The following is a 26,271-nucleotide window of genomic DNA, read 5'->3' on the forward strand; positions in this document are numbered from 1 at the left end:
CAGGAAATTGAATGCAATTTTTACAAAAATTTTGAACCCTAACCCATGATTTCGCCCCGCATTGTCCGCTACCGCAAACTACGGAATAGTGAGCCACGTCGCCGGGGTCGGAGGTTTATAGAGACCTCGCGACCCTGCAACCCGAGACGGCCAAGCTGCTGCATAAGTTGAAGCATAGGTAATGCTTGAGGAGACTCCAGCACATGTCCATACGGGGCATCAATCCGCGTATTGGCATTTCAAAAACGAGCAGGCATCTAATTATATATTACATAGGTATGCTAACCATGCAACACTTCCAAGCCCACGTACCCGGTGGGTACAACGTATTGGGGTGGTTCCCTATACTATGTATGATGTCGGCGTGGTCGGCTCTGGGCCATACCAAGCTCTGTGGCGACCTTGCTACAGTATCCATCTTTCCTAGGAGGTGGGTAAGGTTGGTGGGGGTCAACTGGTCGGTCGTCGCACCGGCAAAATTGATGATACGGCTAAAACGCTGTGAGCTATTATCAAACAAAGTGTCCTTTAAGGGGCCTGCCAATGGTAAGTAAAGTTACTATGTAGGCCGACAAAAGGACGCAGAGTTACGGAGTAGGTAAAGCAGCGACAAAGGCGCGCGAATTAAAACAGCTGCTGAGGAATGTATTATCAGTTGCTTAGTGAGCCTTTGCAAGCACCCCCCCAGGTCCCAACAGTCTACGTTGCAAAAGTAATTATCCAAGCTTGCCAAGGTTTACCTTGTCTCCATTCATGGAAGCACGTTGAGGAAAACCCAGAACTGGAACCCACATGTCCAATACGCGGAAAGTGCCCCTCCCATTTCGTCATTTTGACAGCAGATATGACTGCCACATCCAAAGGAAGCTACGACACAGCTGGCACTCACAGCAAAGGTACATGCCCGGTATTGTACCTATGCGCGCGAAAGCGCCAGGATGACTTGTTGACTTTTCGGATAGCTCATCGGCCTGCTGAATTCCGTGTCTCCCTACTTTGGTAAATTAAAACGAATATGTTCATACACTATACTTGAAGTATAATATAATCAACAGGGATAATATGATGAGACGTCAGTATCGGGTAGCTGGTAAATCCCAAGAGAAGAGGTAATTAGTGCCTCGACTCAAGTGCTCGCCACCAATGATGGCAGACGGTCCTCTTGCCTTGCGTAGCGTCCGAGCTCTTACTCGCCCGCCGCGCAGGCCCCGGCCGTAGCTACCTCTGAGTCTGAGAGAAGTCCGCAAAGGCAAAGCCGATCCGTCCGTACCCTGCACATTTGCCGCGTCGACTTTGTTTGGGCAAACCACCCCCCCCCCCCCAAAAAAAAAAAAAACTGACCCCACCACCAATGGACCAGGCCAAAAAGTCCGCATTTCGCAGCATGGCCGCCTCAAGGTCCAGCTTAAAACACGACGAACCGCATCTCCCGCATTACGTCTCCATCTTGACTTACTCTTACGTCCAATTCTTCAGCTGGATTCTGAGAGCGCCGTCAAGCTTTTGATTTCAATTGATAGATAATACCCTCCCAAAAAAACTGCAATCATGGGTTACTCCGAAGTGGACAAGAAAGCTATCAACACCATCCGTGTTCTTGCTGTAAGTGTCGATGATGTTAACACCCCGCCCCCGCCATCGATGCTGTTCCAAGCAGCACAACTCGGCACGAGGCTGCGTTCACCCACGCTGCAACGTCCCGAGTGCTCACGAGAGTTGATGCTCAAAGATTCGAAGCCTAAAACATCTAAGGGCTTGAGATATCTAACTTGATACTTTGGCTTTGTAGGCAGACGCTACATTCAATGCCAACTCCGGACATCCCGGTGCCCCCATGTAAGAATCTCGGCCCTGCGCAACAACTAGCTCTATACAAGCAAGATTTGTAACTGACATGAAAATAGGGGTATGGCGCCGGTCGCCCACGTCCTCTGGGACAAGATCATGAAGTTCAACCCTAAGAACCCTAGCTGGTTGAACCGTGATCGCTTTGTTTTGTCGTAAGTACCGGCATCGCCGTTTCCCGAAGAGATATTGTAGAATACGATAACCGGACAGTGAAGTCGCTAACCACTATCTTCAGCAACGGCCATGGTTGCATGCTGCAATATGCTCTCCTGCACCTCTTTGGCTATGCTGTGTCCATGGACGACCTCAAGAAGTTCAGGGTACGTCATGTCATTAAAAAAACACGCCAAAACTCCTTCTAACAGACAACAACCAATAATGTAGCAAGTCGACAGCATCACACCCGGTCACCCCGAGGCCCACGACACTCCCGGCATTGAGGTCACAACCGGTCCCCTTGGTCAGGGTATCTGCAACGCCGTCGGTCTGGCCATGGCACAAGCACACACTGCTGCTACATTTAACAAGGACGGTTTCAACCTGATTGACAACTATACATACTGCTTCCTCGGCGATGGTTGCTTGATGGAGGGTGTCTCGAGCGAGGCCTGCTCTCTGGCTGGTCACCTTCAGCTCGGAAACCTGATTGCCATCTGGGACGACAACCACATTTCCATCGATGGTGACACCAACCAGGCTTTCACTGAGGATGTTGCCAAGCGCTACGAGTCTTACGGTTGGCACGTCGAGGTCGTCAAGGACGGCGACAACGACCTGGAAGGCATTGAGGCTGCCATCAAGAAGTGCCAGCAGGTCAAGGACAAGCCGTCCCTGATCCAGCTCAGGACCATCATTGGATTTGGCTCCACTCAGCAGGGAACTCACGGAGTCCACGGCTCCCCTCTGAAGGCTGATGACCTGAAGCAGCTCAAGGAGAAGTTTGGCTTCAACCCCGACGAGAGCTTTGCTGTCCCCCAGGAGGTTTACGACCTTTACAACAAGAAGGCCGCGGAGGGCGCTGCTCTTGAGCAGGAGTGGGACCAGCTGTTCGCCAAGTACGGCGAGCAGTACAAGGCTGAGCATGACGACCTCGTCCGCCGTCAAACAGGCGAACTTCCCCAGGGCTGGGAGAAGAACCTTCCCACTTACACGCCCTCAGACCCCGCCATCGCCTCGCGTAAGCTGTCTGAGACCGTCCTCACCAAGATTGAGGCTGCCATTCCCGAGCTTGTTGGAGGATCGGCCGATCTTACTGGCTCCAACCTGACAAGGTGGAAGGGTGCCGTTGACTTCCAGCCCCCCGCGTTGAAGCTGGGTGACTCCAACTACGCTGGTCGCTACATTCGCTACGGTGTCCGTGAGCACGGTATGGGTGCCATCATGAACGGTTTGGCTGCCTATGGTACCATCCTTCCCTTCGCTGGTACCTTCCTGAACTTCGTGTCGTACGCCGCTGGTGCCGTCCGTCTCTCGGCTCTCTCGCAGGTCCGCATGATCTGGGTTGCCACCCACGACTCGATTGGTCTGGGTGAGGACGGCCCTACCCACCAGCCTATTGAGACTCTGGCACACTTCCGTGCTCTCCCCAACTGCATGGTTTGGAGGCCTGCCGACGGTAACGAGACGAGCGCTGCTTACTATGTTGCTCTTACCTCCAAGCACACCCCCAGTATCATTGCGCTTTCGCGCCAGAACCTTCCTCAGCTCGCGGGCTCGACCATCGAGAAGGCCATCAAGGGAGGCTACGTCGCTCACGAGGTTGAGGGCGCTCAGGTCACCCTTGTTTCGACCGGTTCCGAAGTCGGCATCTGCATTGACGCCGTCAAGTACCTCGCCGATAACCACAACATCAAGGCCCGTGTTGTCTCTATGCCCTGCTTCGAGGTGTTCGACACTCAGTCCAAGGAGTACAGGCTCTCGGTCCTCCCTGACGGCATCCCGTCGATGTCTGTTGAGGTCATGAGCACAATGGGCTGGGAGAGGTATACCCATGAGCAGTTCGGTCTCAACCGCTTCGGTGCTTCAGGCCCGTACAAGGACGTCTACAAGGTAAGACTTGGTACTCCTTTTTCCTACGAATATTTCAGTGTGCCATGTGAAATTGAGCTGACACGAAGCCTCCACAGAAATTCGAGTTCACGCCGGAGGGCATCGCCAAGCGCGCTGCCGCCACGGTCGACTTCTGGAAGGACGTTCCCAACGTTCGCTCACCTATCAACCGTGCGTTCCAGCAGATCATCTAAGTTTTGTAAAAAAAAAAAAAAAAAAAAAAAAAAAACAGGCGCTGTGGGGATGCGCAAGAAATCTCGAGATAGACCAAATGACATGCCAAGCGACGTTCATCCAACCTTTTTTGCCTTTTAATAATGAGCTTATTTTTCGTCAAGTCATCAGTCAAGAGGCCGATTAGGTGTTGAGTGCCATGTCTTGTGATGCTTGAATGCAAAGAGATTTGATTTTCCCAAAATAAAAACGAAACAAAAGACCGGATGGGTTTCCCCAACTTTTGTAAGCCCCCAAACTCCTCAGCATGCGTGTAGGCCCCTAGATGATGAGTTGGCTGTTGTCCTTCCTGAGCTGAAGCCGAGAACGTAAACGTAAAACAAAAACACATTATCAAGAGTTCATTCAGCAGACCAGCGTCGCTGGATTTCACGACCTATCTTCTCCAAGCGAGCTGTGGCTCTCCTAGAGTCGCTGGCCTCTTCAGCACTTGCGCTCAGAACAATTCCAACCAGCATTGGAGAGGCGTCTGCGTCGTCGTCTTCCTTATGGCTATCCATACTACCGCCGTCGTCGTTACCGTCGTGATGGTCACGTTCGTCATCGTCATCTGCAGCGTGGGCATTCTTGGCAGCAGCCGGCCTTGAAAGGTCCGGGCCCCCATAGTAGCTCACCCGGTCGGCTTGGGGCGCTGGCGAGGAGCCGTTCATCCTGAACCCATCGCCTCCGTCCATCTGCAACCTCTGCCCCGTGGTGTTGCTGCTGGTAGGTCTCGAGAACGCAGACCTGATGGATGACGCCGACAGGCCGCGGTGGGGAAGCGGCCTATGGGGCATCAGGTGAGTTGCACCAACACCACCACCCCCAACAGGGGTTTCCGCCGCTGCAGCCGCATTCGGCGTTGCCGCTAGCGGTAATGTAGAATGATGCTCGTCCCGCAGAGCGGCAGGGTCCAGAAAAGTCTGAATCATGACCGGGCCACCATAGTCGGCCAGGACGCGCTGCGGGCGGCCTAGGCCAAAGTGAAGAGCCGCATCGTGGATGGTGAGCGCCGTCGAAGCAAGACTGGCGAGGGCGTCCTGCTTCTTCTGCTGTTCCTCGGGGCTGCTGCCGCCGCCCGCCGCCAACGTCCTCGATGTGGAGATCAGGGGCGTCAGTGAGCGGTCCGCAAGGTGCAGTGAAAGCTGCGGGTGCAGCTGCGGGATGCTGGCCATTGTTTGTTTGTTGCTTTGGCTTTTGTGTGAGAAGTGTATTTTATTCTGCCCCTTTTCCTTTCCTTTTCCTCCTCCAATGACTCTTTGGTGTTGGTTCCCTTTTTTTACTGTTATTCCCTGATGGTGGTGGCCCCCCGAATTTGCTCCATTACAAAATTTTGGAAGGGGGGTTTTGAGAATGAGATAAAAGAAAAAACACACACACAAGACACTTGGCAATGAAGAATTGGCAAGAGGTGCTGTGCTGTCGAACCAGCCAACTCTTCATGAAGTATTATTGTGAATCCAGAATTTGTAATTGATGCAAGCGGCTCCGCTTAAGTTCACTGATGCCGGGCCTGTGCACCATGCGTAAGATTTTCGGGTATGTGTCGGTTTGTTGGTTATTTATATAACCTTTTTTTTTTTTAATAACGGCAGGATCTAGTAGTCGGAGGAAGGGGGGGGGGCGGCAAAGAAAGGGTGCGTGCACACCCCTTGTGATGTGATGAACAAGAACTATGCAAGCCAAAACATGTGCTCCGTAACTACCTCTACAGTAGGTACAGTACGTCCGTAGGTATTTATGTAGTGAGCACTCAACTCCAAACAACCAATGAGTGCGTGCGCTTTGTTCGTACGGTGCTGACAAGAAAGGGAACAACCCCGACGTTTGTTTGGAAGAGGGCGAAGAGAGTAGCGAGAGTGGTAGAAGAAGCAAAAACAGGAAGTACGAAGTAAAAGAGTGTAGTAGAAGGGATGGCAGAAGTTTGGTTCCTGGTTCTATTATTTATTTCATCATTGCCCAGCTCACGGCTCTGACGAAGCGGGGTTTTCCGATTGAATTTTCCCCCTTTCTCTGTCCTCTTCTGTCTCCTTCAGGGTCACTTCGCTTGGGGGCCAGCGCGCCTGGAATAGGCAATTCGGGTGTCGAAATAAATAATCAACAATAAAAAAATGGCAGGAAAGAGAATAATTTTAATATTTCAACGGAAATCGGGGAGCCAAGTCAAAAGCAATGGGGGGTGGAAATTGACGTTGCAGGACATCACAAAAATTGTGGAATGGGGCTAAGTCCGCAGTGATGGTATAACATTGGTGAAAACTTGGCACCTTTCTAAACCCCCTGTAAAAGCGGGAGTTGATTGCCCATCAAAGCCTGATCCGTCCTTTTTACTCCACAGGCGCTCGCTGGGGTGAAGCTAGCGTTCAGAGAGGTCGCTTTGCACCCCGCTCTGCTTGGAACAGAAAGGACCTGGGGGCTGGTTGATCGAAACCCACGATTGGTGCAACAAGCGGCAACCGCTGGACCCCAACTATCCCTGTCGACGAGTCGAACAACTAACTCAACGCCTCACCGAGAGATGCCAGCTTTCGATCGAAGTTCCCCAGTTCCGCATCACAAGCGGTCACATGCTAACAAACAGCACCACCCTTAAGTTACGATTGGACAACAAGAGCGAGGAATACATCACCAGAGTCCCGCTTGTTTTCCATTATCACAATTGCACAGGAGTCATCTAGTCTCCCCCTGGCACGAAATCACCATGGCTGATGACGACAAGGCCAAAGCGGAGAAGCTGGCTGCGGCTAAGAAGAGGGCAAGTGATATCGGAGCCGGCTATCCTGCTCCCCAGACTATTCTCCAGCTACACTTGACAACAAGGAATAATGCTACATATTGCAACTGGCCCGTAAACTAACACTAACAGACGGCCTCTCAATTTGCAGGTCGAAGCACTAAAAAAGCAAAAAGCCAAAAAGGCCAGCGGCGACTCGTCAAAGAAGGCCGACAAACCTAAGGACGCCCCCGCACCATCAGCATCAGCGGCACCAGAGCAAGAAGAGGATACCATTAAAGATGATGCCGACAAGGACAAGCCCAGCGACGTGGTCGAGCAGACGGTGACGTCTCCGTCGCTCTCAGAAGCCGAGCAGTCGCGGGCGCGTTCGACCTCGTTCCGCAAGCAATCCATCTCGTCGGGCGTGGCGGGGGCCGCACCGCCCACGCCGGGGCTCACTAGCCCAGACCTGCGTGAGACAGCCCCGGATATCTACCGCAAGAACATGGCACGCATCGAGGAGCTGGAAAAGGAGAACAAACGGCTGGCTAGGGAGTCAACGGAGGCGGAGAAACGGTGGCAGAAGGCCGAGGAGGAGCTGGCCGACTTGCGCGAGGCCGAAGGCGACTCGGGCAAGAAGGCTGGTGGTTCTGACGAGGTTGAGAAGCTTGTAAGTCATATTGGGGGAGGCCCTGGCAGATGGAGCCCACCTGCAACGGTGTCCATACACCTAGCAAGCATTACGCAGCTAATGCAGTATGTCCTGGATAGAAATCTGAGGTCGCCTCGCTACAAAGGCAAAATGCCCAACTCCAAGCCCGCCGCCACGGGTCCCAGTCATCCGTCTCACACACCGCCGAGCCGCAGGAACTGGCCGAACAGCTCGCTGCACGCACGGCGACGATCGAGACAATGGAGCTGGAGATGTCGCGGCTACGGGCTCAGGTCGAGCGCCTGGCGTCCAACACCACTCAGTCGGAGCAGGTGATGGCCCTAGAGGAACGCGCGGCGCGGGCCGAAAAGGCGGCAGGCCAGGCGCAGCGCGAGCTGGCCGACATGAAGAAGAACTTGGAGCGGGCGTCGGAGAAGGCTGTGCGGGAGGGCAGCGAGCGGGCGAGCGCCGACACTAAGGTGCGCGCGCTAGAGAAGGAGGCGGCCGAGGCCAAGGAGAAGAGCGGCAAGGAGGCCGCCAGGGCGGACGCGCTGGAGAAGAAAGTGGCGACACTCACGACGCTGCACCGGGAGCAGGACGCGCGGAGCCAGGCGCTCCGGAAGGACAAAGAGAAGGCTGAGAAGGAGGTCCAGGCGCTTGAGGTCAAGATGGAGGCGCTCGAGGCGGAAAACCTGAAGCTTCGCAAGAGGGACGCGCAGGAAAGCGGCGGCACAGACAATGACGGCGTGGACGAGCTCGAGGACGAAGGCAGGGCCAAGCTGGAGGCGCGCGTCCGCGAGCTCGAGGCCGAGAACCACGAGCTCAGGAGTGGCATCTGGCAGGAGAAGCGCAAGGAGATGCAGGTCGGGCCCGACGGCCAGTTCTCCGAGGTCGAGCTCACGACGCCTCACCTCGGAGCCGGCTCGCCGTCGCAGCAGCGCAAGGCGTCCGGGTTCGGGGACTTCTTCTCGAGCATCACGGGTTCAGGGGGTCACCACCACCACCAGCATCACCAGCATCATCACAACGACGAGCCTCTCCTCGAGGATGACGATGACTTTGAGTTTGACGAGGCGGCCTTTCGCCGCGCCCAGGAGGAGGACGCCAAAAAGCGCATCGAGCGCATCAAGGAGATCAAGAGGGGACTCAAGAACTGGGAGGGCTGGCGGCTCGACCTGGTCGAGAGCCGGAGCGTGGGCGGTGAAGGCGTCGGTGAAATATTTGAGGTATAGAAGAGGGGCTGTTAGACTTTTAGTGGAATATTATGGGTGTTGCTTAAATCCGCCATATGCATGTGTATTGCTATGTAAAAATATTACACATATTTTACTAAAGAATAGACTGGTTGATACTGGGCTTGAAGCTTGCGCAAGTGAAAATCTTGATTGGCGTAGATCTTCTGGCGTTTGTTCCATATTTCTATAAATTACGCCAAAGTTGAAGCTGTCTTCAGAACTTGCCTGTTCTAGTCTTGCGTGTATACTACTATGCTATGACTGGGAATCGTTATTGCCATAGAATATCGATGGCAGCTTAGACTTTTGTTTTGAGGTACTATCGTACTAGAATCCATCTATTGATGCGACGTCTCTGATCACTTGGGCCGTATATCTATGTCACGTCTTGTAAATCACATCGAATCGATAAGCTCGGATGAGCTGAGATGGGTTGTAAAACTGATAGGTACTTTTGGCAACTATTGGCGATGCTTGATGCAAGGAAAGGTGCGTGTCTAATGGCAAATCTGGATAAAGTCAACAGGAACAAGAGAAAGACGATAACGCAATCAATTCTTCAGTGAAACTTAGGCAGCACTGTCTCTACCGAACCCAGAGCTCCAAGACAGGATTGCTTATTACCACCCAAGGTCAACGTCACGTATGCTCCGCCACAAGTGCGGATCATCAGGGGTGGGGGAGCCAGCTGACAGGATATCCAATAGACCTTAAATATAGAGTTGAGACTCTGATGCCTTGCCAGAAACAAATTTGTGTCAGAATGGCCGTGTGTCGCGCAAGCCTGTATATACAAAGTTCTATAAGAGAATAGAAGGTTCAGAAAGATGGAAACGGGGTATTGTGAAGTAGAGTCTATAATAATATACAGCCAATAAACGCCGATGAAAAAGGGACGAGGAAACGGGGAATGGGGTCTCATATGATGCTGCGTGCCACACACTCGGAGGCTTGGATGAACAGAAATAAGGGGCAAAACATTAAAAAGGAAAAAAAGTGTTTGGTGGCATCTAGACCAGATCCGATCTGGAGTTACCTGCTCTACGGATCTGGTATCAAGTAGAGTAAGACCATAAGATTAGTGCTGAGTGGTTCACAGCCCCGTCCACGCATATCGCCTGCTCGGAAAGCACGGTGAGAGGAAGAGACAAAACCCAATCCGGAAAAGAAAACGCCTGACATATGCTAGGATGCTTGCTGCTGACCTGCGCACCTCCCTTAATCCGAGGAAGCCGCAGGGTTGGCTGAAAGGTCGTCCGGAACTCCGACCTGGGAAAATCGCAAGGAAAACCATGAAAAATGGACGATTTCGCGTTTGATGCCGAAAAAAAAAAGAAGTATGTGGATCGGATAATGGGTCGTCACAGGTCGTCGCCTCGTCCAGTCAATGCCTAGTCACGAAAAAACCTAGGTCGTAGGAACGTAGACATAGTTCTCACTGCATTAGGTCGCGTGCTTGGAGATCTGTGATTTGCTGCATCATTGCGGCGATCTGTTGCGTCTGAGTGTCCAGTTTTTGCCGCAACTCATCGTTCTCGAGTCGCTGCTTCTTGACTTCAGCACGCAGCTCAGCAACGTCATCCTCGGTCTCGCGTTTTCGCTTAACACCCGCCTCACTTGCCGCGTCATCCGTGTCGCCCTCGGCGTTAGATGGGGAGCCATTACGATGACACCGCCGCAGGTGCTCGTTGAGGTTCTCTTGGCGCGAGAAGCCTTTGCCCGTGTGCCGCTTGCAGGTTGGATGAGGGCAGTTGAGAGGGTTCTTGGGCCCCCCGTGCTTTGCGTGAACCTCGCGCTCATGACGCAGAAGACCACCAGAATAAGTAAAGCCCGGAAGCTTTTCACAACCTTCCGCCGTACATTTATAGGGCCTATCGTGCTTGTCCATGTGTTTACTACGTAGCAATGATGTTAGCACTTGAAAAGAATCAGTAAAAATCGGCAACGAGTATCACTTACTTCCATTCACATTTGCGGCTGAATTCTCGAATCTCCTCGTTACAGTTCGGCCATGTACAAATGAATTTTCCGGTAAGGTTCTTTGTGGCTTGGCGGGCAGGCTTGGGTATTGCCTTCATCCGTGGTGCTCCTGTCGGTTGAGGAGACTCGGCTTCTTTCACCACCATCTCTGGAGACATCTGCGGTGGCTCCGGCACATCAGGAAGTCCATGTACCAAAACCATTCTTTGTTCCGGCTCTCCCATCAGCTGCTCAGGTCCGTGGTCATGATAGCCGTTAACCGCAGCTGCCAACTCCGTCACCACATCTGCATCGTCGAACTGTGCGCCGTCATCTGCCTGCAGCTCATGGACGTCATGGACGTCATGTACATCATGAACTTCGTGAACCTCGTGCTGAACCTCATGAACATTGTGCGGATCGTGGAGCTCATGAGGGTCTTGCAGGTCGGTAACATCGGTTACGTCCGCCACACCCTGGGCCGCTTGCAGCTCATGCACCGCGTGGACATCGTGAACATCGGGTAAGTCATGGGTATCATGAACTTCGTGGTGTTCGTGAACTTCGTGTGCTTCGTGGACACTATGACTTTCATGAACGTCGTGAACCTCGTGAACACCCTGTAGGTCCGTCATGTCGTGCGTGTCTCCGATGGGTGGATAGCTGCCATCGTGTATGAAGTTTCGGGGTTCGTATGCCACACTCATGATGAAAATGAGGAAGCTCCAAGGTAAGCCTCCTGTCTAATGGGCGTGGCTCAGGCGGGTTGAGCTCCAAGTGGTGTGCTGCTGCTTGCGTGATACGACCTGGCCCAGAACCCACAGCCGCAGTGAAGCTGCACCGGTGAGGGACAGAGTAGCAGCAGCGTTGATATATGCCGTATAATGGGCTTAGCGGTTGTACTTGTTGTCGGCTGCGGCTTGTCGAGATCTTGGATGTGATGCGGTTCGATGTTAGCCTTAGATTTATGGATCTCGATTCTTGTCATGGAAAGGCAGGTAGGTACTTTAGCCACCACCAGCCCGCATGGGTACGGTAGTAGGATAGGTAAGCCACAAATCAATCCAATTGGTCAAGCTGAGTCATGCATAAAAACCTACGACCGAGGCCGCCCTTGGCGCGTAATGACGCGTGATCAGGCGAAATTTAAGCCACCGAGTGCATAGCCACTTTGCGCCACAGCTCTACCAAATCGGGTAATGCCAAGGTTGGTAGCCTGAAAGGGAAGGATGAAAAGGATGAACTTACCGATCCCATATGATTCAATGTAACCATTTCTCGTGAGCAGAAAAAAGGAATGGGATTCTTTGGGGAGGACCTTCCTATATAGTTGTTGGCGTCTTTGTCGTGGGAATGCCTAGAAGTGACTCTAGCGGGAGGTAGAAGATAGAGAAGAAAAAAAAGGTGTCTAATGCTTACTTATCTTAGGCACCGGGTGATAGCAATGACTCACGAGTTCGGGTATAATAGATGTTCGCCGGACAGAAAAAGAGCATTAGTTGTGTTTTGTGTTTTCGATGCCAATTGCAGATTCAACTTGGGCATATGGTTGTCAGCCTCCTAGAGCTAGCTGCCTTACCTGCTCACCAAAGGGCAACTTTCCTATGGCGCACAAAAGAGACAGGCAGGCTGCAGTTGAAGGCAGTTACGAGGCCAAAGGGCAGTGTAGGGGCAAGATAAGAGCTCGCTGTACCAAAAGAGTAATTTCTCCGAAGAGCCTAAGCCAAGAGGAATAGGCAGCTTGCCTCTATAAAGCAACTGTCAAGCAAATGATCTGTCATGCGGGAGGAGATTGGAGCTCGTGGATGACAGCGTGCTTCGGTAGAGCCCAAAAGACTGGCCATGTGGAATATCTCAGGGACTTTGTGCGTCCAAGCCTCTTCTGCCTGCACACAACACTTGGGAGAGTAGGTGCCTAGGCTGCGTACATACGCAAGTAGCCTTTGTGAGTTCGAAGCTGCCAATCAACAAGACCAAGGATCGAGGACAAGGCGCCCAAGGCAGATTAGCAGACCGACAACGTTGTGAAAAGCGAAATATGCCAGAATGTCCTCGTTTGTGGGATGTGGAGAAAGTAGACATTCTCCAGTGAGAATTGGCCAAAGCCAAACCGGTAACTTGCTCAGTTACACGGCCGGAACATTGTAGGGCTGAAGGATTCCTCAGAGCCATACCCTATGGTAGGGGAGAGCCTGATGTTGCCTGGAGTCCGGCGCATATTTCCAATCGCTGATTGCTTGCCATGGTTCTCCCATAGAGAGACTGACGTGGCTCAACAGTCGCAGGGGACCCTCTGACACTTGCCGACTGGAAGCCAAGATAGATGTTATGGGCTTTGATGCTTGGGATGGTTTTTGAGAAACGATGAGATGTTAACTTTGCAGGCAAATGCTTGCAAAGTTACGGACAATATCCGGTCTACTGCTGCATTCAGGCATGCCATCAGGTATGACTGAATGGCCCGCATGCTGCCACTCTACCCACTTGGGCAGCTGTTGTAAGTTGCCCGAACCAAGGAGGCCAATTCGGTTGGACCCCCTTTACTTTGGATCAAGGCCGAGGTAGGGGGGGGGGGGGGGGGAGGAGTCATACCTGTACGTGGCACGCGAGAAAACAGATGTGGTGGGTGTGTGGGTAGGTAGCTCAATACCGCAGGCCAAGATATATAGATTCAAGCACAGATGGGGTATTGTGAGATCTCGTGTGTATGACGATAGTTTGAGCCGAAAGGTTCGTCTTGTTGGTGATCATGGTTCTATTGATCGTGGGCGGTTTGTGGCCTTTACCGCTGCAACAGTACCGTGATTTTCTTCTTTTGGTAGTAATATAGTCACAGTAGGAAAAGCGCCGGTTCCAAAACTTGGGTTCACGCGATCATGGCTTTCCGTGCAGACTTGGGCTTTGATGCGTCCCTGTAACAGGAGTTCTGTTCTTGTAGGCGAGTAGGCAAAGCGATGAAACTGGTCAATTGTAGCTCCTGGGGCTTGATCGTGAATTGATTGGGTTTTGGGAACTTTGATGCCGGAAAATCGAGGCTGGGGTGAATGGCCTTGAGGCCTGAGGCGTCGGTTCTTCCATACACTTTCCTACCTTAGGCAGCAGCGCGACTTTTACATGCAGAAAATCATTTCAGTATTTCTGACTGGTCGATTTCTGTTCCCATCCGCTTTTGCTTCAACTGCCTGCCACTCTTTCACGATAAAGTGTTTGGATATGGAAACTGTGTTGCGAATACACGGCGATAATTCTAGACCGGCCTCTACTTGTACGATCTAGTCTAGATCTACCTCCATTTTACTTAGATCGTGTACTATCTAGTCTAGACTGCGGATAACTAAACACAAAATGGGCCAAGTTAGCAGCATTTCCACGTTGCAAAGTTTCTTTTTCAATAAATACCTCTAATTACGTTATTTTTTTCACACCTACCGTCGGCTTTGGCCGATTTTGAAATATTGTCTTGCAAGGGCTGCTGCATCTGCAAGTCTCGATCACATTTGAGATCCCCCGCTTGTAAAGAATGTCTATGAGGCAATTTACAACCCCCCGGCCAGCGCGGTTAATTGCGGTTGTGGGTGGGGGTCACTGACGGGTTTTCACTTACAGTGACCTAGTAACTTCCTAAACCTACCTAGGTACCTAAGGTAGGTAGCAAGGAGGTACTTCGTAGGTAAGGTACTGTACCTCAGACCACCCTGGCTACCTGGCTAAAATCATTACTCGAAGAAATCTATTCCAAATCTAAAACTAAATCTAAATCTTCACCCTGACACATTTTGCATCTTCCCTTCAGCTCAAAATTTCGAGTCATCTTTTATTGAGAAGTATATTATTTCAATTTGACTTGTTAAACGTGTCACACACAAGCGTTGCCGCAAACTCAAAGTTCCTTAAGAATTAGAAAGGCCACCTGAAAAGACTGGTTGCACGCACCTCCATTGCTCCACGGTCGAAGTAGGGTTAAAACCTCAGATGCCAGGATCGCTGGAAGGGTCGCCTTCGCGCGGCCACGTAAAGCCAGCCAGCGGCGCGGATTTTGCCCAGGATGCATTGGGTCGCCAAGAGCAAGGCGTGTCTCCTGAGGAAGACTACGACACAGAGAGAGTCGAGCGAGTGTACAGGTATGTAATCTTGTCGCCAGTTTCCTCATCCCCTAGCTCAACAGTCTCCTTGTTGTTGCCCTCAAGGTATCATGATAGCTAACCGAATAGAATATCAGAAAACTTGACCTTCGAATAATCTCAGGTGTGTGGGATGCTTGAAGTAAACACAACAGACAGTGAGCCAGCCTCCTGATGCTAACCACCCACTGCCTCAACCCTCTGGACAGCTTTCTGGATTCTTTACTTTCTCTGCTCCGCCATCAGATCCAACATTGGCATCGCCCAGACTATGAACAAGTCTGCGGGTCATGATCTAATGACGGTCTTGAACCTCACCCCCAGGGACACCTCAACGGCACTCTCACTGTTCTACGTGGCCTATGTCATCTTCGACTGCCCCTCCAACCTAGTCATGAGTAAGCTGAGCCCGCGAGTCTGGATGGCCCGTATAGTCTTCGCCGTCGGTGTCATTGGGACCTGTTTTGCTGCCGTGCAAGATGCATGGAGTGTCAAGTAAGTCTGAGTTGCCGAAGCAACATACGTGGTTGCTTTTTTTCCCGAAAAAAGGAGGTGTCGTTAACCAAAAGCCGCCACAGACTTCTGCGTTTCCTTCTGGGAGTTGTCATCGCCGGTATGTGGCCCGGCATGGCCTACTATCTCACGCTGTTCTACCCTCCATCGAGGACCGGGAAGCGAATTGGACAGTACTTCACCGCAGCTCAGGTGTCAGCCGCCGTTGTTGGTCTCGTGTCTGCTGGCTTCCAGCAGATGGACGGCCTTGGTGGTCTTGTAGGATTCCGGTGGATGTTCCTCATCTACGGCCTCACCGCTGTGATCTTGGGGTTCGTGCTTCTGTGGTGGCTCCCAGAACGACCACTGCCCCCTGGACAGGAACGCGTTCGGAGCCGTTGGAGCAAGTGGCTGCCGGCTACCCCTGAAGCACTGACGGGCGAAGATGCCATTGTTCATTACAAAGAGCTGCGGAGGGTCTATCATCCAAGATCATGGACATTGAGGGACCTCGGCCTGGTTCTCATTGACTGGCGCTTGTGGCCCCTGGTGTTCATGTACTTTGGGGTTGTAGGAGTTGGCATCGGCACTCAACTCTACGGCACCGTCATCATTTCCTCCATAAACTCAGAATTCACCGGTGTGCAGCTCAGTCTTCTGTTTGCACCCATCTGGATTGTGAGTTGGATCGATTAATGCACCAATGTGATGTTCTGTCGAATTCATTGCTAACAAAACGGTAGATGGATCTGATTGCCATCCTTCTCGTCACACCAATATCTGACCGGTTCCACCGTTACCGAGCCGAGTTCTTTTCCGCCGCAACATCGATACAAATCGCCGGGCTCCTGACCGTCACATTCGCCTCTCGGACCAACCCCTGGGCGCGCTACGGAGGTCTTCTCCTCGTCGGCTTCGGCCTGGGGCCCACGGTCCCCATTTGCATGACCTGGACCAACGAGATCTTTCAGCGTCGTCACGGCGAGGTGGGCGTCGCCGCCGCCTCGGCTTTGGTCTCGGGTCTTGGGAACCTGGGCAGCATCGTAACCACGTACGCGCTGTACACTGGATGGCCCGAGGATGCAGCGTCGGGTCCACTGCAGTACCGCAAGAGCAACCTGGTCATGATCGCGATCCTCGTCGTTAGCATCGTCAGCAGCTTTGCGAACAAGGCACTGCTGGGAATCTTTGGAAACGAGCCCTCCCGGAAGCTTACAGCTGACGGGACTTCTGTCTCCGGGGATGACGGCAGCTTCCAGGACGGAGCGGCTCGCCGCGAGGCTCAGCAACGTGGATTTGGTCGTTTATGGGGAAATCCCCGTTCCTAAGATTCTCGGGTCGCATGAAATCGCTGCTCCATTTGCAGTCTAGTCTGATATAAGGCCAGAGTGCTCTCAAGAAGCAGCTGAGGGGGCGGGACCCAGGTGTGAGAGTAGTTGAGAGGGTGCGTTCAACAAACATTTCGAAAGAAAAAGGCAATATACTAGACAAGCCGTTGTCTCTTCTCCCCAATATCGAGACCGGGAACAGCTCAACCTGTTTTCGGGAATTACTTTCATCATTCTACTTTTTTCTTCCTTTTTCTCTCTCTACTCCTTATGTCTTGGCTTTATGATACCCCATCCGTGTTTGGATACGCTGTCTTCCGAAGGTCTTTGCCCTCTCGGCAGCGATAGTGCTCTGTACGCCATCGCTGCAGACGGCGTGTTGAACCGAGACCGGTTATGCGGCGACAATGCTTTCTACGCTATCGTCGGCGGTTTCGTGGGAACACCTCTTCTTTCGATCTGTTTTGGACGAGAGCAAGGGCCATTTTTCTTTCTTCTGAAACCCTTTTTTTATGAGAGAATTGAGGGTTTTTCTTTTTGTATTTTTCTTTTTTATAACTAGATAGAACTAGTCGATCTTTGCGCTATCCTGTGACCCCTGATTCTTGCACAGGGTTGTCTGGGTCAAGCAAGCCCATGACTGTACAAGAGCTCGTCACAGAAATGGTTTTCCAATCAAGTCGTCACCCTCCAACGTAATCTCGTTCGTTTATGCCAGCTGATCGACTTTGATTCGCTTTATTGCCAATTCCGCATCAAGTCGACAAGCATTCTCCAAGGACATATCCTACAACACTCTCTCACTTTTGCTGGAGAGCTGGACTGACAGAGCCTTTGAAATGCCAAATAAATGGCTCCCTCTGAATACTGCGAGCTTCTATCAAATATCACACTACACGGGTTGGTGAGTCAACATGGATATAGTGTCACAGTGTTAAGGAGGTATCTATATTAAGCATATCCCCGTGGAGATAGGATCTTGTTTAGCTGTGTACTCGGGATGTACATATCTAGGTAAACAAATAACAGAATCCACCAAGAAACATCAATTCTTGCACAAATACCTCCTTTTCATCAAGACAGTAGCACAAACAGCCACCCAACTTTGTTCATATCACAACTATGTTGCGCCGCCGCATTATGGCTGAACCATCACTCCAAAAAGAAACAAAGAGCTCATAAATTTCTCATATTGATCCCAACCCACGCCCATACCATCCATATATTATACTACATTGAATACATTTTTCTGCGGTGCCAGGAGAGTAGGTAGTGTCCTCGAGGATGCAACGTGATGTGGGCTGAAAGTGGGCATGGATACAACGTCGACTTTGCCCAAAGACCGACCTGGTCCTGCTCCCTCTCTAAGCTGTAATCAAATGAATGAAAAAGAAACAAAAAAAAAAACGGAACCATGTCCCTTTCTTTTTTTATATTGCAAATGCGCTTCTCCGCCCTGCCCATGACCAGTCCCTGCCCTTATCAACACACAGCATATATCGCGCTCGCGTAGGTATGGTAAAAGAGAGCGTTTAGTTGCTCAAATATCGTAACCCAATGAACAAGATTAGGGAAAGTGTGTCTCGTCGTCCAGGCCTTTGCCGCTCGTCTCCTCCCCGCAAAAACAGAGTGGAGAATAAAAATAAATAAGTACCAAGAGGCCACTGCCCTCTCATGCCCGCTTTTTTTTTTTTGTTTTGTCTGCAGACCGGTCAGACACTTTGTGTGGAACGCTTGCATACGTGACCATCAGAGGCCGCAACAAGCTGTAATAGTCATGGTTTATAACCTCAAAGGAGTCAGCATATAGCTGCAAGGCCGGGTTGGCCAGTTATTTTTGCCTGAAGTCTACATTGCAAAATCTCTGCGCGACGCCAAAATGGTGACAAAGCGCTCGGCAACCTATACAAATAGCGGTGTGTTAGAACAAAGCCGCGTATAATAGCAAGTCCTGCTGAAAACACCCCGAGGATTGAACAAGAAAGAAAACTTACATCGGGAGATGACTTGATGAATGGGAGCTCAAAGAACTGGTACTTGTCGTTCTTGATAAGTTCGGCGACAGTCACAAGCAAGCCCCAAGGCTGGGGGAAGAATCCCACGAGACGCTCCAGCAAGATGCGACAGATCTGCTGCCTAATCTCAGTTTCTTCAGCATCCGCCATGTCGGTACCAAAGATCTCGAGGAGAGCTTGACTGAAGAAAGTGGTGTGTGCGTTGGCGTAGCGCAAGCGGTGGACCACACTGCTGAGGACAAAGTAGCGACCCTCAGGCGAAAGTTCATGGACGAGGATCGAGAGCGTCGAGATGTCAAAGGCCTTGGACATGAATGGTTGCCCTCCCTTCTGCACTCTAACCACGGCATGTAACCCAAGGTAGGCCACTACAGCCTCGATGACGGCGAGGTTGACAGACAGCGGAACGTTGCCATAGATGGTATACCTGGTCTCCGGACGGTTGATTGCATGCGTGATATGCGCAATAGCATCCTCAGATGGGCCGGACTGAAGGCACTGGTCAAGAACTCCCTGAAGCCCTGTCTGACGCAGGAACTCGGTCGGATCCTCCATGGTGAAAGGGGGCTCCCGCGATTCGTCAATTCTGTCAACCTGAACACCAGAGTGGAGCGGGTCGGGCATCTTGGAGTGCGTGTTCGGGGTTGCAACGAGGACCATGTTGGTAAGTTGAGTGCAGTGGGCAGGAATGCTGCGACAGATCTCTATGTAGTTGGCTGCTAGGTAATCCGGGAAATCGTGTTGGAGGACGAGCATGAACTTGAGAGTTCCCCTGTAGAGATCCTTGGCCAAGTTGGAGACGTTCAGAGCCTTGAGCTGCTCGCCACTGAAGCTCAGCAGCTGCGTCAACAACCTTGTAAACAAGGGCCACCCGGCATTCCCAGGAACCTTGAAAATGAAGGGGAGGAACTCCTTGTGCTGCAAAAGCGAAACCCAAGCATATACGAATCCAGGCATCACGGAAGGCCCGAGGTCGTCCAGGCGCCTGGCAAAGAGCAACGTGATGTCGTGACGCTCCACCTCAGAAAGGAGATTCTCCATGGCTCCAATTTCGTGGAGCAAGACCGAGAAGAAACGGAAGAACACCCTCTGGTTGAAAAGCTCACCACGGGTCATTTGATGGTGATTTGCGAGCAGGACAGACACCGACAAGGCGCACTCCAGCACTGACAATCGGGATACCTGACCACTCGAAGGGTTCTCCACAGGCAGCTTCATGAGAGTGCTTACTAGTCTGCTGAGGGAATCGACGCCCAGGTATCCATCCGAGACGCTACCGCCGGCATGGGCATTGAGCTCGCAAATGTCGACCGATTTATCCATTGCTATGCGAGTGAAAGTTGCAATATCGTCCTTGGACGAAATGACACCTCTGCCGTACATCTGTTGGACAAAGATGAAGCCGAACTTCTCGGATGCCCAAGGGTTTGTGAAGAGTCGAACCCATTCCTCAAAAACATACTCCATCTGGTCTTGGCGGAGAGACGCGAGCTCATCATCGCTCAGTCCTGCACGAGGTTCATTGGCAGGCGCGAGGACCTTGGCCTGCAGGCTCTTGCCTTCGGCAAGCTCGCTGTCCTCCTGGATCCAGGTCCAGGCCTCGTCGAGACTGTGCACAAACTCGACAAACAGAAGGACGGGTGTGTCGTTGAATACTGTGAGGTCCATGACCTTTTCCAAGAACTCGATAGAGCCGCTCTTCCTCTCCTTAATGGCTGTGGCTATAGCATTGTCGACATGGCGCCAGTTCAAAAGGTCTGTGTTCACCAAGCTGGAGATGAGTGTCAGGTTGCGCAGATGCTCGCCGGTCTGCTGCTGGAAGAAGTTGGTGACTCTCAAGTTGAGAGCCGGCGATGCGATTTTCCGCAACGTGTTGAGCACATGCACAAATGTTTCTGTGACCAAGCTCTTCTCTGCGGGGTTGCCAAAAAGGCTCTGGGAGATCAATTCGGCTGCATATACGCTCAAGTCCTCGGAAGCTTGCTGGGCCTTGATAAGGAGCTGGACCAAAGCATCCACGATATCCAGGATCTGATGAGGTCGAGGGAGCTCCGAAAAGTGCTCCTCTTCGGCATCCATGGCAACCCTTTGAAGCTCCAAGAGGAACTTCTGGACCCTCTCGGCAAGTGCGCGGGCGTCGAGGTTGAGGCCATGCTGCCTTCCGTTGACCATGCTCGAAGAATGCTGCTGTGACGAGTACGGACCAATCTGCTGTGATCCCATCGGGGGAATTGCAGGTGTCTCGGCAGGAGTTGGGAGCGTAGGCACCGAGTTGTACTGGTCTTGAAGTACCTCGTTCGCCAGAGACCTTGAAGCATCCGACTGTGACGGCGCATGGGTCGGCGGCGCAGATGCTGCTGTGGTACGAGGCTGCTGTCGAGCAAAATTTTCGTAGATGGCCATCTGCTCTGGGTTCAGACCAGACATGTTGGGCGATAACTTGTATGGGTTTGGTATGGTCCAAGCCCACCTGCTCAGCCCAGCGTCGACATAGGGCTCGTTAGGCCTCGTGGCACGATGTCTCCTTCTAGCCTCGAGCTCCAGCTCGAGCATTTCCTCGATCTCGGGCACAGCGCGCTCCTCGGCTGCTTTCTCAATCTCTCGTGAAGCAAGGTCCAAATTCATGTTCACGGCCATGTGAATGTTGCCCTCGGGTAGCCCCTGAGGGAGATCGCTAGAAAGGCTTCGCATGTAGTTTCCAATGTTGACGCGGAGAGGCTCCCGGGACGTAACCAGGGCCAAGCTCCCAGCAGTTGCCTTGACCATGTTGATGGCAGAGGTTCGAACACGGTTCTCGTCTGGCTCCGTGCCAAAGTCTTTGTGGATCATTTGCTGAGTAGAGATGGCGGCGATTGTGACGGACCTGTCGACAACAGGACCTATTATGTCGCTGAGTGCCTTTGTGATTGCTTGGTTCGTAATCTGAGTCATCCTCTCGTGGCTCACCACCATCTCGTTGACTGGAGGAATCTGGAGGAATGGGGTAAGATCCGGAATCGACGGAGCAACTGCATGCGGCGAAAGGCCACTTCCAACACCTGGGGCCAAGCCATTGAGGGAGAGGTTCTCGAAGGGTTCCAGTGTGTCGGCAGGCAGTAGATCAACCGCATCCTCGGTCATTACACGGTTGAGTAGCTCGCCGGAGGGTTCGATGCTCTTGTGGTCAAGTTCTAGTCCTTTGCACAGTACCTCGATCTCAAACTTCAAGTTGAGCTTTAGTTCGGCATTGTGGTAGAGCTCGATCAGGAGATGTATAATGTCCATCAACCAAGGGTTTTGCTTTTGGAAGACAGTGGACTTCTTGCCTTGAATGAGCACCTTGCAAACAAAGGGAATAACGACAAGGAGTCTCTTCGTGTCGTGGGCCTCCATAAGCAGCTGCTTGAAGGCAATATTCTTATGCTTGATTGGCTTGTCTCTGGCCAAAGTTAGAAGTCCTAACCACCCTCCGAGGTTCTTCAGATGCATCCGATCAGTAGAGTTGTGCGCGGTGGCCTCGGCGTTGAGTATGCGAGAGACACTGATGTAGGTCTCCCTGAGTACTTCCGCCCACAGAGACTTATCGCCGAACTGTTCCACCAGTTTTAAGTAGACATCGTGGTAGTTTGGTTGCATCTTGGCTCTTTCCTCAACCAGGTGGCTCGCAAACCACTGCTTGTGTCCCCGTTCCAACATCTCTGCCAACTCCTTGAACATCACCTGAAGTGTGTTCTCCGTGATGTTGTTGAGCACGAACTGAATCTTGCCTTGGGTGTCGTCGTCGGGATCTTCGAAGCCCGGGTCGGCCGGCCGTCGATCAACGTTGATGGCAGTGAATGGAGGCGGATGGTGCTCATTTTCGCCGCCTTCCTCTGCGTTGCCGTTAGCCAGCGCATCGCCGCCGTTGCGAGTACTGGCCATCGACTCCTCTTGGTTGCGGATAACATCCTCAGCCTTCTTCCAAGCTTCTGTGCCCTGCAAGCCCGGGACCTGTAGTAGCTGTGCACAGAAACCGGGCCACTCCTTCAGCCTGCCAAAAAGCTGCATCAAAGCCTGCAGCCCGAACTTGTACATGGCCTCATTGGGCGTGTTTTCCTGAACGGCCTGTAGGATCATGCCAAGTCCAACCTCCAGTGGTATGTCGGCAATGAGCTTCTGCGCAATTATGCCACCGAACAAGACTGCGGTCGTGGCGAGAGCCTCCAGGGGGTAGCCAGCAAAGTGAATGTACTCATCGAACAAGCCATGTATCATACACGCGAAGATATCTTGATCCAGGGTGTCTCGGGAACGTTTGTAATTCTCCAAGACTTGGACAATTTCTCGAACCTCGACTTCATCGCTGTACATCTTCTTGTAGTGCAGCTCCATCTTGGCATTGGCCGCAGGAGGAAGAGCATTACCCTCCCTGCCATTGGCATCGATGATATCATCGAAATCGCCTCCGTAGTTGATCAACCGTGGGTATACAGTGATACACGTCCTTTGCACTCTAATCAGCTCTGGAATAGGCTGATGCTTGGGCAGGAAATCCGACAGCATGCTTAGTAAAACATAGACTGTTTTCACTCGCAGTGGGGTTGTCGTCCTGATCGGAACATTGCCATCGGGTTGCCTCTGGAATTTGAGTTCTTGCTCAGCCTTGATCGCCAGAAACTGAAGCAGATACCGCGCCAGGTCTTGTTGCCGTTCACCAGAATTCCTAGCCAACTCAGCAAAATCGACGCGCCCTTCAGCATGCGCCATGGCGGCCAGGTCCAGACCGAATCCAGTGGTCATTGATACAAGCTGGTCAACCCACCGATGGTTCACGGCGTGTTTGACAATATATGGCAGTTCATGAGGGCGCAGGGCGTGGGCGTCGACAAGTCGTTGCCTGACCCATGCACTATCTTTCCTCCACAGACTGTCCAGCACAAAATCGTACCATGGAGACCGCTCATACAGGAAGTTGTCGAAAAGTGTAGTAAGGGTCTCGTCCGTCACGCCGGGCCAGGGCTTGGGGACGTTGAAGGCGGAAACAACGAATATATCGAGGTTGGGCACGACCACTTGCTGAAAGAGCCGCTTTGCCTCGGGCGTATCTGAGGCAGGAGTCGACTTGAGGGCCACGTGGAAGATTGCTAGTATGGCAGCCATGGAGACCAGAGGGTGCTTGACCGCCACTGACGCCCTTTCGCGAACAGCTGGTGCAGATTGCGAATAATCGTCAAGGGTCAAAGTAGTTTGAACACCTGGGACGCTGGTAATATCGAGCTGTTCCGGTCCAAGAGAGGTGAGCGCACATATGAATGACAGTTGCGCCTCGGTGTTCTCCCAGTTCCCGCCCCAAAGCTGCTGTATATCAAAGGAAGTATCCTCCTGGGCCACGGGGACCACGGCATTGAAAAGTCGGAGGAACTGCTCAGATGACACGCGCGAGTCGCATTGGTCGAAGCACGATACAACGGCCTGCCATCTGAAGGTAGAACCAACAATCTGTCTCAAAGCCCTAACGAGAACGGCCGGGTTGTGTTTCGGTGCCTGGCTGATGGTTGTGTACATAAGGGCGTTGGCCACCAGCTCTTCGCCAAGAGGGGCATTTGATGGCCTGTTCTGCAGATACTTGACGCATACATCAGGATCGCGCGTAAACTCTGCACCTGTCTTCTTGATGTACATCGTTAACGCGTTGGAAGACTTGTCGCCAAGGATACGAAGGAGATCGAGTGCAGCCATGACCTCAGGTGGGGGCGTCTGATCTGCCTGCGCAAATCTTGCGCTGACTTTCAGAATGAGTTCGGACTTGGCTTGGGTTGCGAAAGTCGGCGGGTGCTCTTGAATGAAGCGATCAATAATCAGCGAGATGAATGACGGTGATAGGTCAGCATGTTCCCCAGCAGGTCTTGAGAGAATGTTGAGAAAGGTCGGGTAGTTTGTCGATAGAATCGCGTCGGCTGATCGGTTTGAGTTAGCAGAGTTCTAGTGCGGCGGCGCAAAAACACAGCAACCATCGGTACTCACCCTTGGTCCTGAGGTCCGAACGAGTCCCAAGCTTGAACGCAAGCGCGAGAATGGTCTTTTCCAGAGGATCCAACTTGAAGTGCTCCATGAACGTTGATAGATCAAAGTCCCGAAAGATATCTTCCGTCCCTTGCTCAATGGATTCGGCAATCTTGCGAGCCTGTTCTGGTTCATGTGCTATCTTGCGCATCTCTCCCGCGAGAATGTGGATGTTGCCGGCATTGCTGCCCGGTCGGGAAATGCCCGGAAAGATTTGGGAAGCATTGCCTGCTACCAGACGGGCGAAATATCGAGTAAATACTTCCATGCCGTTGTCATCGATGAGCTGCAGGTCAAGCGCGCGCGGTGAAGATTAGCATCAAATGGGTTTGTAACCGTGTGCTTATCTCTCAGTTCGAGCAAGAGACCAAAGATAGTAAGTATGGCAGCCCAATCGAAACTCACCTTTCTCAACTGCTCCGTGTGAAGGTCCCACTTGGTGGGATCGTCCTTGTCCTCTTTAATTGTGCTCAAGAGTAAATATACTTGAGCTATACTGATCTTGCTAACGCTGGTCCCAGTGGGGCTACTGGTACTTGGGCTTGCACCAGCACTGAGACCGCCTGTCAGCGAGGGATGGGGCGAGTGGCTGCTGCCGGTCTGCAGCGCCTGGGGATTATTCGGCGAGAACGTTCCTGTCCTGGGCGGCGGGGGGCCCATGAGGATCTGGTTGTGGGTGTAGGTCGGCAGAAGTTGGAGCGTCTATCCCCTACACGATAGAGCCCCTTGCTGGTGAGGTGAGGTAGCAAGATGACTGCCGAGCTGCGCTACGGTAGCCTGGGCGGCATGGACGAAGGACAGCTTGTGGGTCGGCGCTGCACCTGGCGACGGGCGTCGAAAGCAGCCTCTGAAAGGTAAGAGATACTGCGCTTGAACTTGAAAGTATACGAACAGCCCGGCGACTTCGACTCAAAGCATCGAATGAGTGGGCTGACTGGGGAGGGGAAAGGTTGGGCGACCTAACCTAACGGAGGCAGGTAGGGCAACGGCGAGGGTTTGTGACGTGTCGAGATACCAGATCCGCCAGGGCGACTCAGCGAAGTGGAATCCAGGATTCGATCAAGTTGACTACAGTAGCAAAGATTGATGATTCGAATAGGCGTCGGCGCATGTGTGTGTGATTGGGTAGCTGCTGGTGGTGTTGGTTCACGGTGGGCAGCTTTTGGAGTTGGACGATGCTACTGACCTTTTTCCCACGGCGCAAGAACGGAATGCCAAATTGTCACTCGTCCGTTCGAAAGCCTTGCACGGTACGGTGGTCCGTGCCGATTGACTTAGTCCAACCAAGGTTTGAGTGGGCCGGTTGTGCTCACGTTTTCAAGACCCTAACCCTCTGAACATTGACCTCCCGTGGTCCAGAGACTTACTTCGTACTTCGTAGCCTCACTTAGGTACGCTAGCCAAGACACGACAGAATACGTGATACCCTGCATGCCTGACTGACAATCTAGGTAAGGATCTTTCTGGTATGGAATCGAAGGAAATATTGGTTGGCTTGAGCCGCAACAATGACTTAACAACACAATAGGCAACAGGGGAGCTTCCAGAAAGCTTGGGTAACCCCGACCGTTTGCTTCTATCAATGAATTGTTGTTGTATCATGCTTCGAAAGAAGTATCCAT

The 26,271-nt window shown here is 52.2% G+C and overlaps 7 protein-coding genes across 7 annotated transcripts; 4 read left to right on the forward strand and 3 right to left on the reverse strand.

Moving 5' to 3' along the window:
• Nucleotides 1–287: 287 nt before the first annotated feature.
• Nucleotides 288–1,003, forward strand: MGG_16129 (uncharacterized protein; the record flags this gene model as incomplete). The annotated part of the gene is made up of 2 exons (XM_003709216.1): nucleotides 288–546; nucleotides 963–1,003. The coding sequence occupies 2 exons, from the start codon at nucleotides 288–290 to the stop codon at nucleotides 1,001–1,003; spliced, it is 300 nt and encodes a 99-aa protein (XP_003709264.1).
• A 394-nt stretch (nucleotides 1,004–1,397) lies between these two features.
• On the forward strand, nucleotides 1,398–4,188 carry MGG_02471 (transketolase). The gene is made up of 6 exons (XM_003709217.1): nucleotides 1,398–1,602; nucleotides 1,790–1,836; nucleotides 1,905–2,000; nucleotides 2,084–2,168; nucleotides 2,233–3,897; nucleotides 3,975–4,188. Exons 1-6 carry the CDS (start codon nucleotides 1,549–1,551, stop codon nucleotides 4,089–4,091), a joined length of 2,064 nt encoding a protein of 687 aa, XP_003709265.1. The 5' UTR covers nucleotides 1,398–1,548; the 3' UTR covers nucleotides 4,092–4,188.
• A 284-nt stretch (nucleotides 4,189–4,472) lies between these two features.
• Nucleotides 4,473–5,285, reverse strand: MGG_02472 (uncharacterized protein; the record flags this gene model as incomplete). Its single annotated transcript, XM_003709218.1, has 1 exon — nucleotides 4,473–5,285. One exon carries the CDS (start codon nucleotides 5,283–5,285, stop codon nucleotides 4,473–4,475), a length of 813 nt encoding a protein of 270 aa, XP_003709266.1.
• Nucleotides 5,286–6,524: 1,239 nt separating this feature from the next.
• Nucleotides 6,525–8,834, forward strand: MGG_02473 (uncharacterized protein). Its single transcript, XM_003709219.1, has 3 exons — nucleotides 6,525–6,865; nucleotides 6,996–7,496; nucleotides 7,598–8,834. The coding sequence occupies exons 1-3, from the start codon at nucleotides 6,812–6,814 to the stop codon at nucleotides 8,708–8,710; spliced, it is 1,668 nt and encodes a 555-aa protein (XP_003709267.1). The 5' UTR covers nucleotides 6,525–6,811; the 3' UTR covers nucleotides 8,711–8,834.
• A 308-nt stretch (nucleotides 8,835–9,142) lies between these two features.
• MGG_02474 (uncharacterized protein) lies at nucleotides 9,143–13,212 on the reverse strand. The gene is made up of 3 exons (XM_003709220.1): nucleotides 12,092–13,212; nucleotides 10,673–11,994; nucleotides 9,143–10,608 (listed from the first exon to the last, which is right to left on the reverse strand). The coding sequence occupies exons 2-3, from the start codon at nucleotides 11,377–11,379 to the stop codon at nucleotides 10,149–10,151; spliced, it is 1,167 nt and encodes a 388-aa protein (XP_003709268.1). The 5' UTR covers nucleotides 11,380–11,994; nucleotides 12,092–13,212; the 3' UTR covers nucleotides 9,143–10,148.
• Nucleotides 13,213–14,323: 1,111 nt separating this feature from the next.
• MGG_02475 (vitamin H transporter 1/biotin symporter vht1) lies at nucleotides 14,324–17,308 on the forward strand. The gene is made up of 5 exons (XM_003709221.1): nucleotides 14,324–14,793; nucleotides 14,892–14,917; nucleotides 15,003–15,288; nucleotides 15,372–15,963; nucleotides 16,029–17,308. The coding sequence occupies exons 1-5, from the start codon at nucleotides 14,645–14,647 to the stop codon at nucleotides 16,611–16,613; spliced, it is 1,638 nt and encodes a 545-aa protein (XP_003709269.1). The 5' UTR covers nucleotides 14,324–14,644; the 3' UTR covers nucleotides 16,614–17,308.
• Nucleotides 17,309–17,788: 480 nt separating this feature from the next.
• Nucleotides 17,789–25,874, reverse strand: MGG_02476 (uncharacterized protein). The gene is made up of 4 exons (XM_003709222.1): nucleotides 25,055–25,874; nucleotides 24,611–24,935; nucleotides 18,608–24,543; nucleotides 17,789–18,515 (listed from the first exon to the last, which is right to left on the reverse strand). Exons 1-4 carry the CDS (start codon nucleotides 25,307–25,309, stop codon nucleotides 18,462–18,464), a joined length of 6,570 nt encoding a protein of 2,189 aa, XP_003709270.1. The 5' UTR covers nucleotides 25,310–25,874; the 3' UTR covers nucleotides 17,789–18,461.
• Between the last annotated feature and the right edge of the window lie 397 nt (nucleotides 25,875–26,271).

This window comes from Pyricularia oryzae, chromosome 1, assembly GCF_000002495.2.
Source record: "Pyricularia oryzae 70-15 chromosome 1, whole genome shotgun sequence".
NCBI classification, from domain to species: domain Eukaryota; kingdom Fungi; phylum Ascomycota; class Sordariomycetes; order Magnaporthales; family Pyriculariaceae; genus Pyricularia; species Pyricularia oryzae.

Bases quoted from the DNA above. Each gene is read 5' to 3' on its own strand.
- MGG_02471 (XM_003709217.1), top strand. From the start codon at position 1,549: ATGGGTTACTCCGAAGTGGACAAGAAAGCTATCAACACCATCCGTGTT. The intron at 1,603-1,789 runs GTAAGTGTCGAT...TTGGCTTTGTAG, and splicing joins ACACCATCCGTGTTCTTGCT to GCAGACGCTACATTCAATGC. The intron at 3,898-3,974 runs GTAAGACTTGGT...AAGCCTCCACAG, and splicing joins CGTACAAGGACGTCTACAAG to AAATTCGAGTTCACGCCGGA.
- MGG_02473 (XM_003709219.1), top strand. From the start codon at position 6,812: ATGGCTGATGACGACAAGGCCAAAGCGGAGAAGCTGGCTGCGGCTAAG. The intron at 6,866-6,995 runs GCAAGTGATATC...CTCAATTTGCAG, and splicing joins TGGCTGCGGCTAAGAAGAGG to GTCGAAGCACTAAAAAAGCA. The intron at 7,497-7,597 runs GTAAGTCATATT...TGTCCTGGATAG, and splicing joins CTGACGAGGTTGAGAAGCTT to AAATCTGAGGTCGCCTCGCT.
- MGG_02474 (XM_003709220.1), bottom strand. From the start codon at position 11,379: ATGAGTGTGGCATACGAACCCCGAAACTTCATACACGATGGCAGCTAT. The intron at 10,609-10,672 runs GTAAGTGATACT...ATTGCTACGTAG, and splicing joins AGCCGCAAATGTGAATGGAA to TAAACACATGGACAAGCACG.
- MGG_02475 (XM_003709221.1), top strand. From the start codon at position 14,645: ATGCCAGGATCGCTGGAAGGGTCGCCTTCGCGCGGCCACGTAAAGCCA. The intron at 14,794-14,891 runs GTATGTAATCTT...ATAGAATATCAG, and splicing joins AGAGTCGAGCGAGTGTACAG to AAAACTTGACCTTCGAATAA. The intron at 15,964-16,028 runs GTGAGTTGGATC...ACAAAACGGTAG, and splicing joins TGTTTGCACCCATCTGGATT to ATGGATCTGATTGCCATCCT.
- MGG_02476 (XM_003709222.1), bottom strand. From the start codon at position 25,309: ATGGGCCCCCCGCCGCCCAGGACAGGAACGTTCTCGCCGAATAATCCC. The intron at 24,544-24,610 runs GTGAGTACCGAT...CAAACCGATCAG, and splicing joins TTCGGACCTCAGGACCAAGG to CCGACGCGATTCTATCGACA. The intron at 18,516-18,607 runs GTAAGTTTTCTT...CTATTTGTATAG, and splicing joins TCATCAAGTCATCTCCCGAT to GTTGCCGAGCGCTTTGTCAC.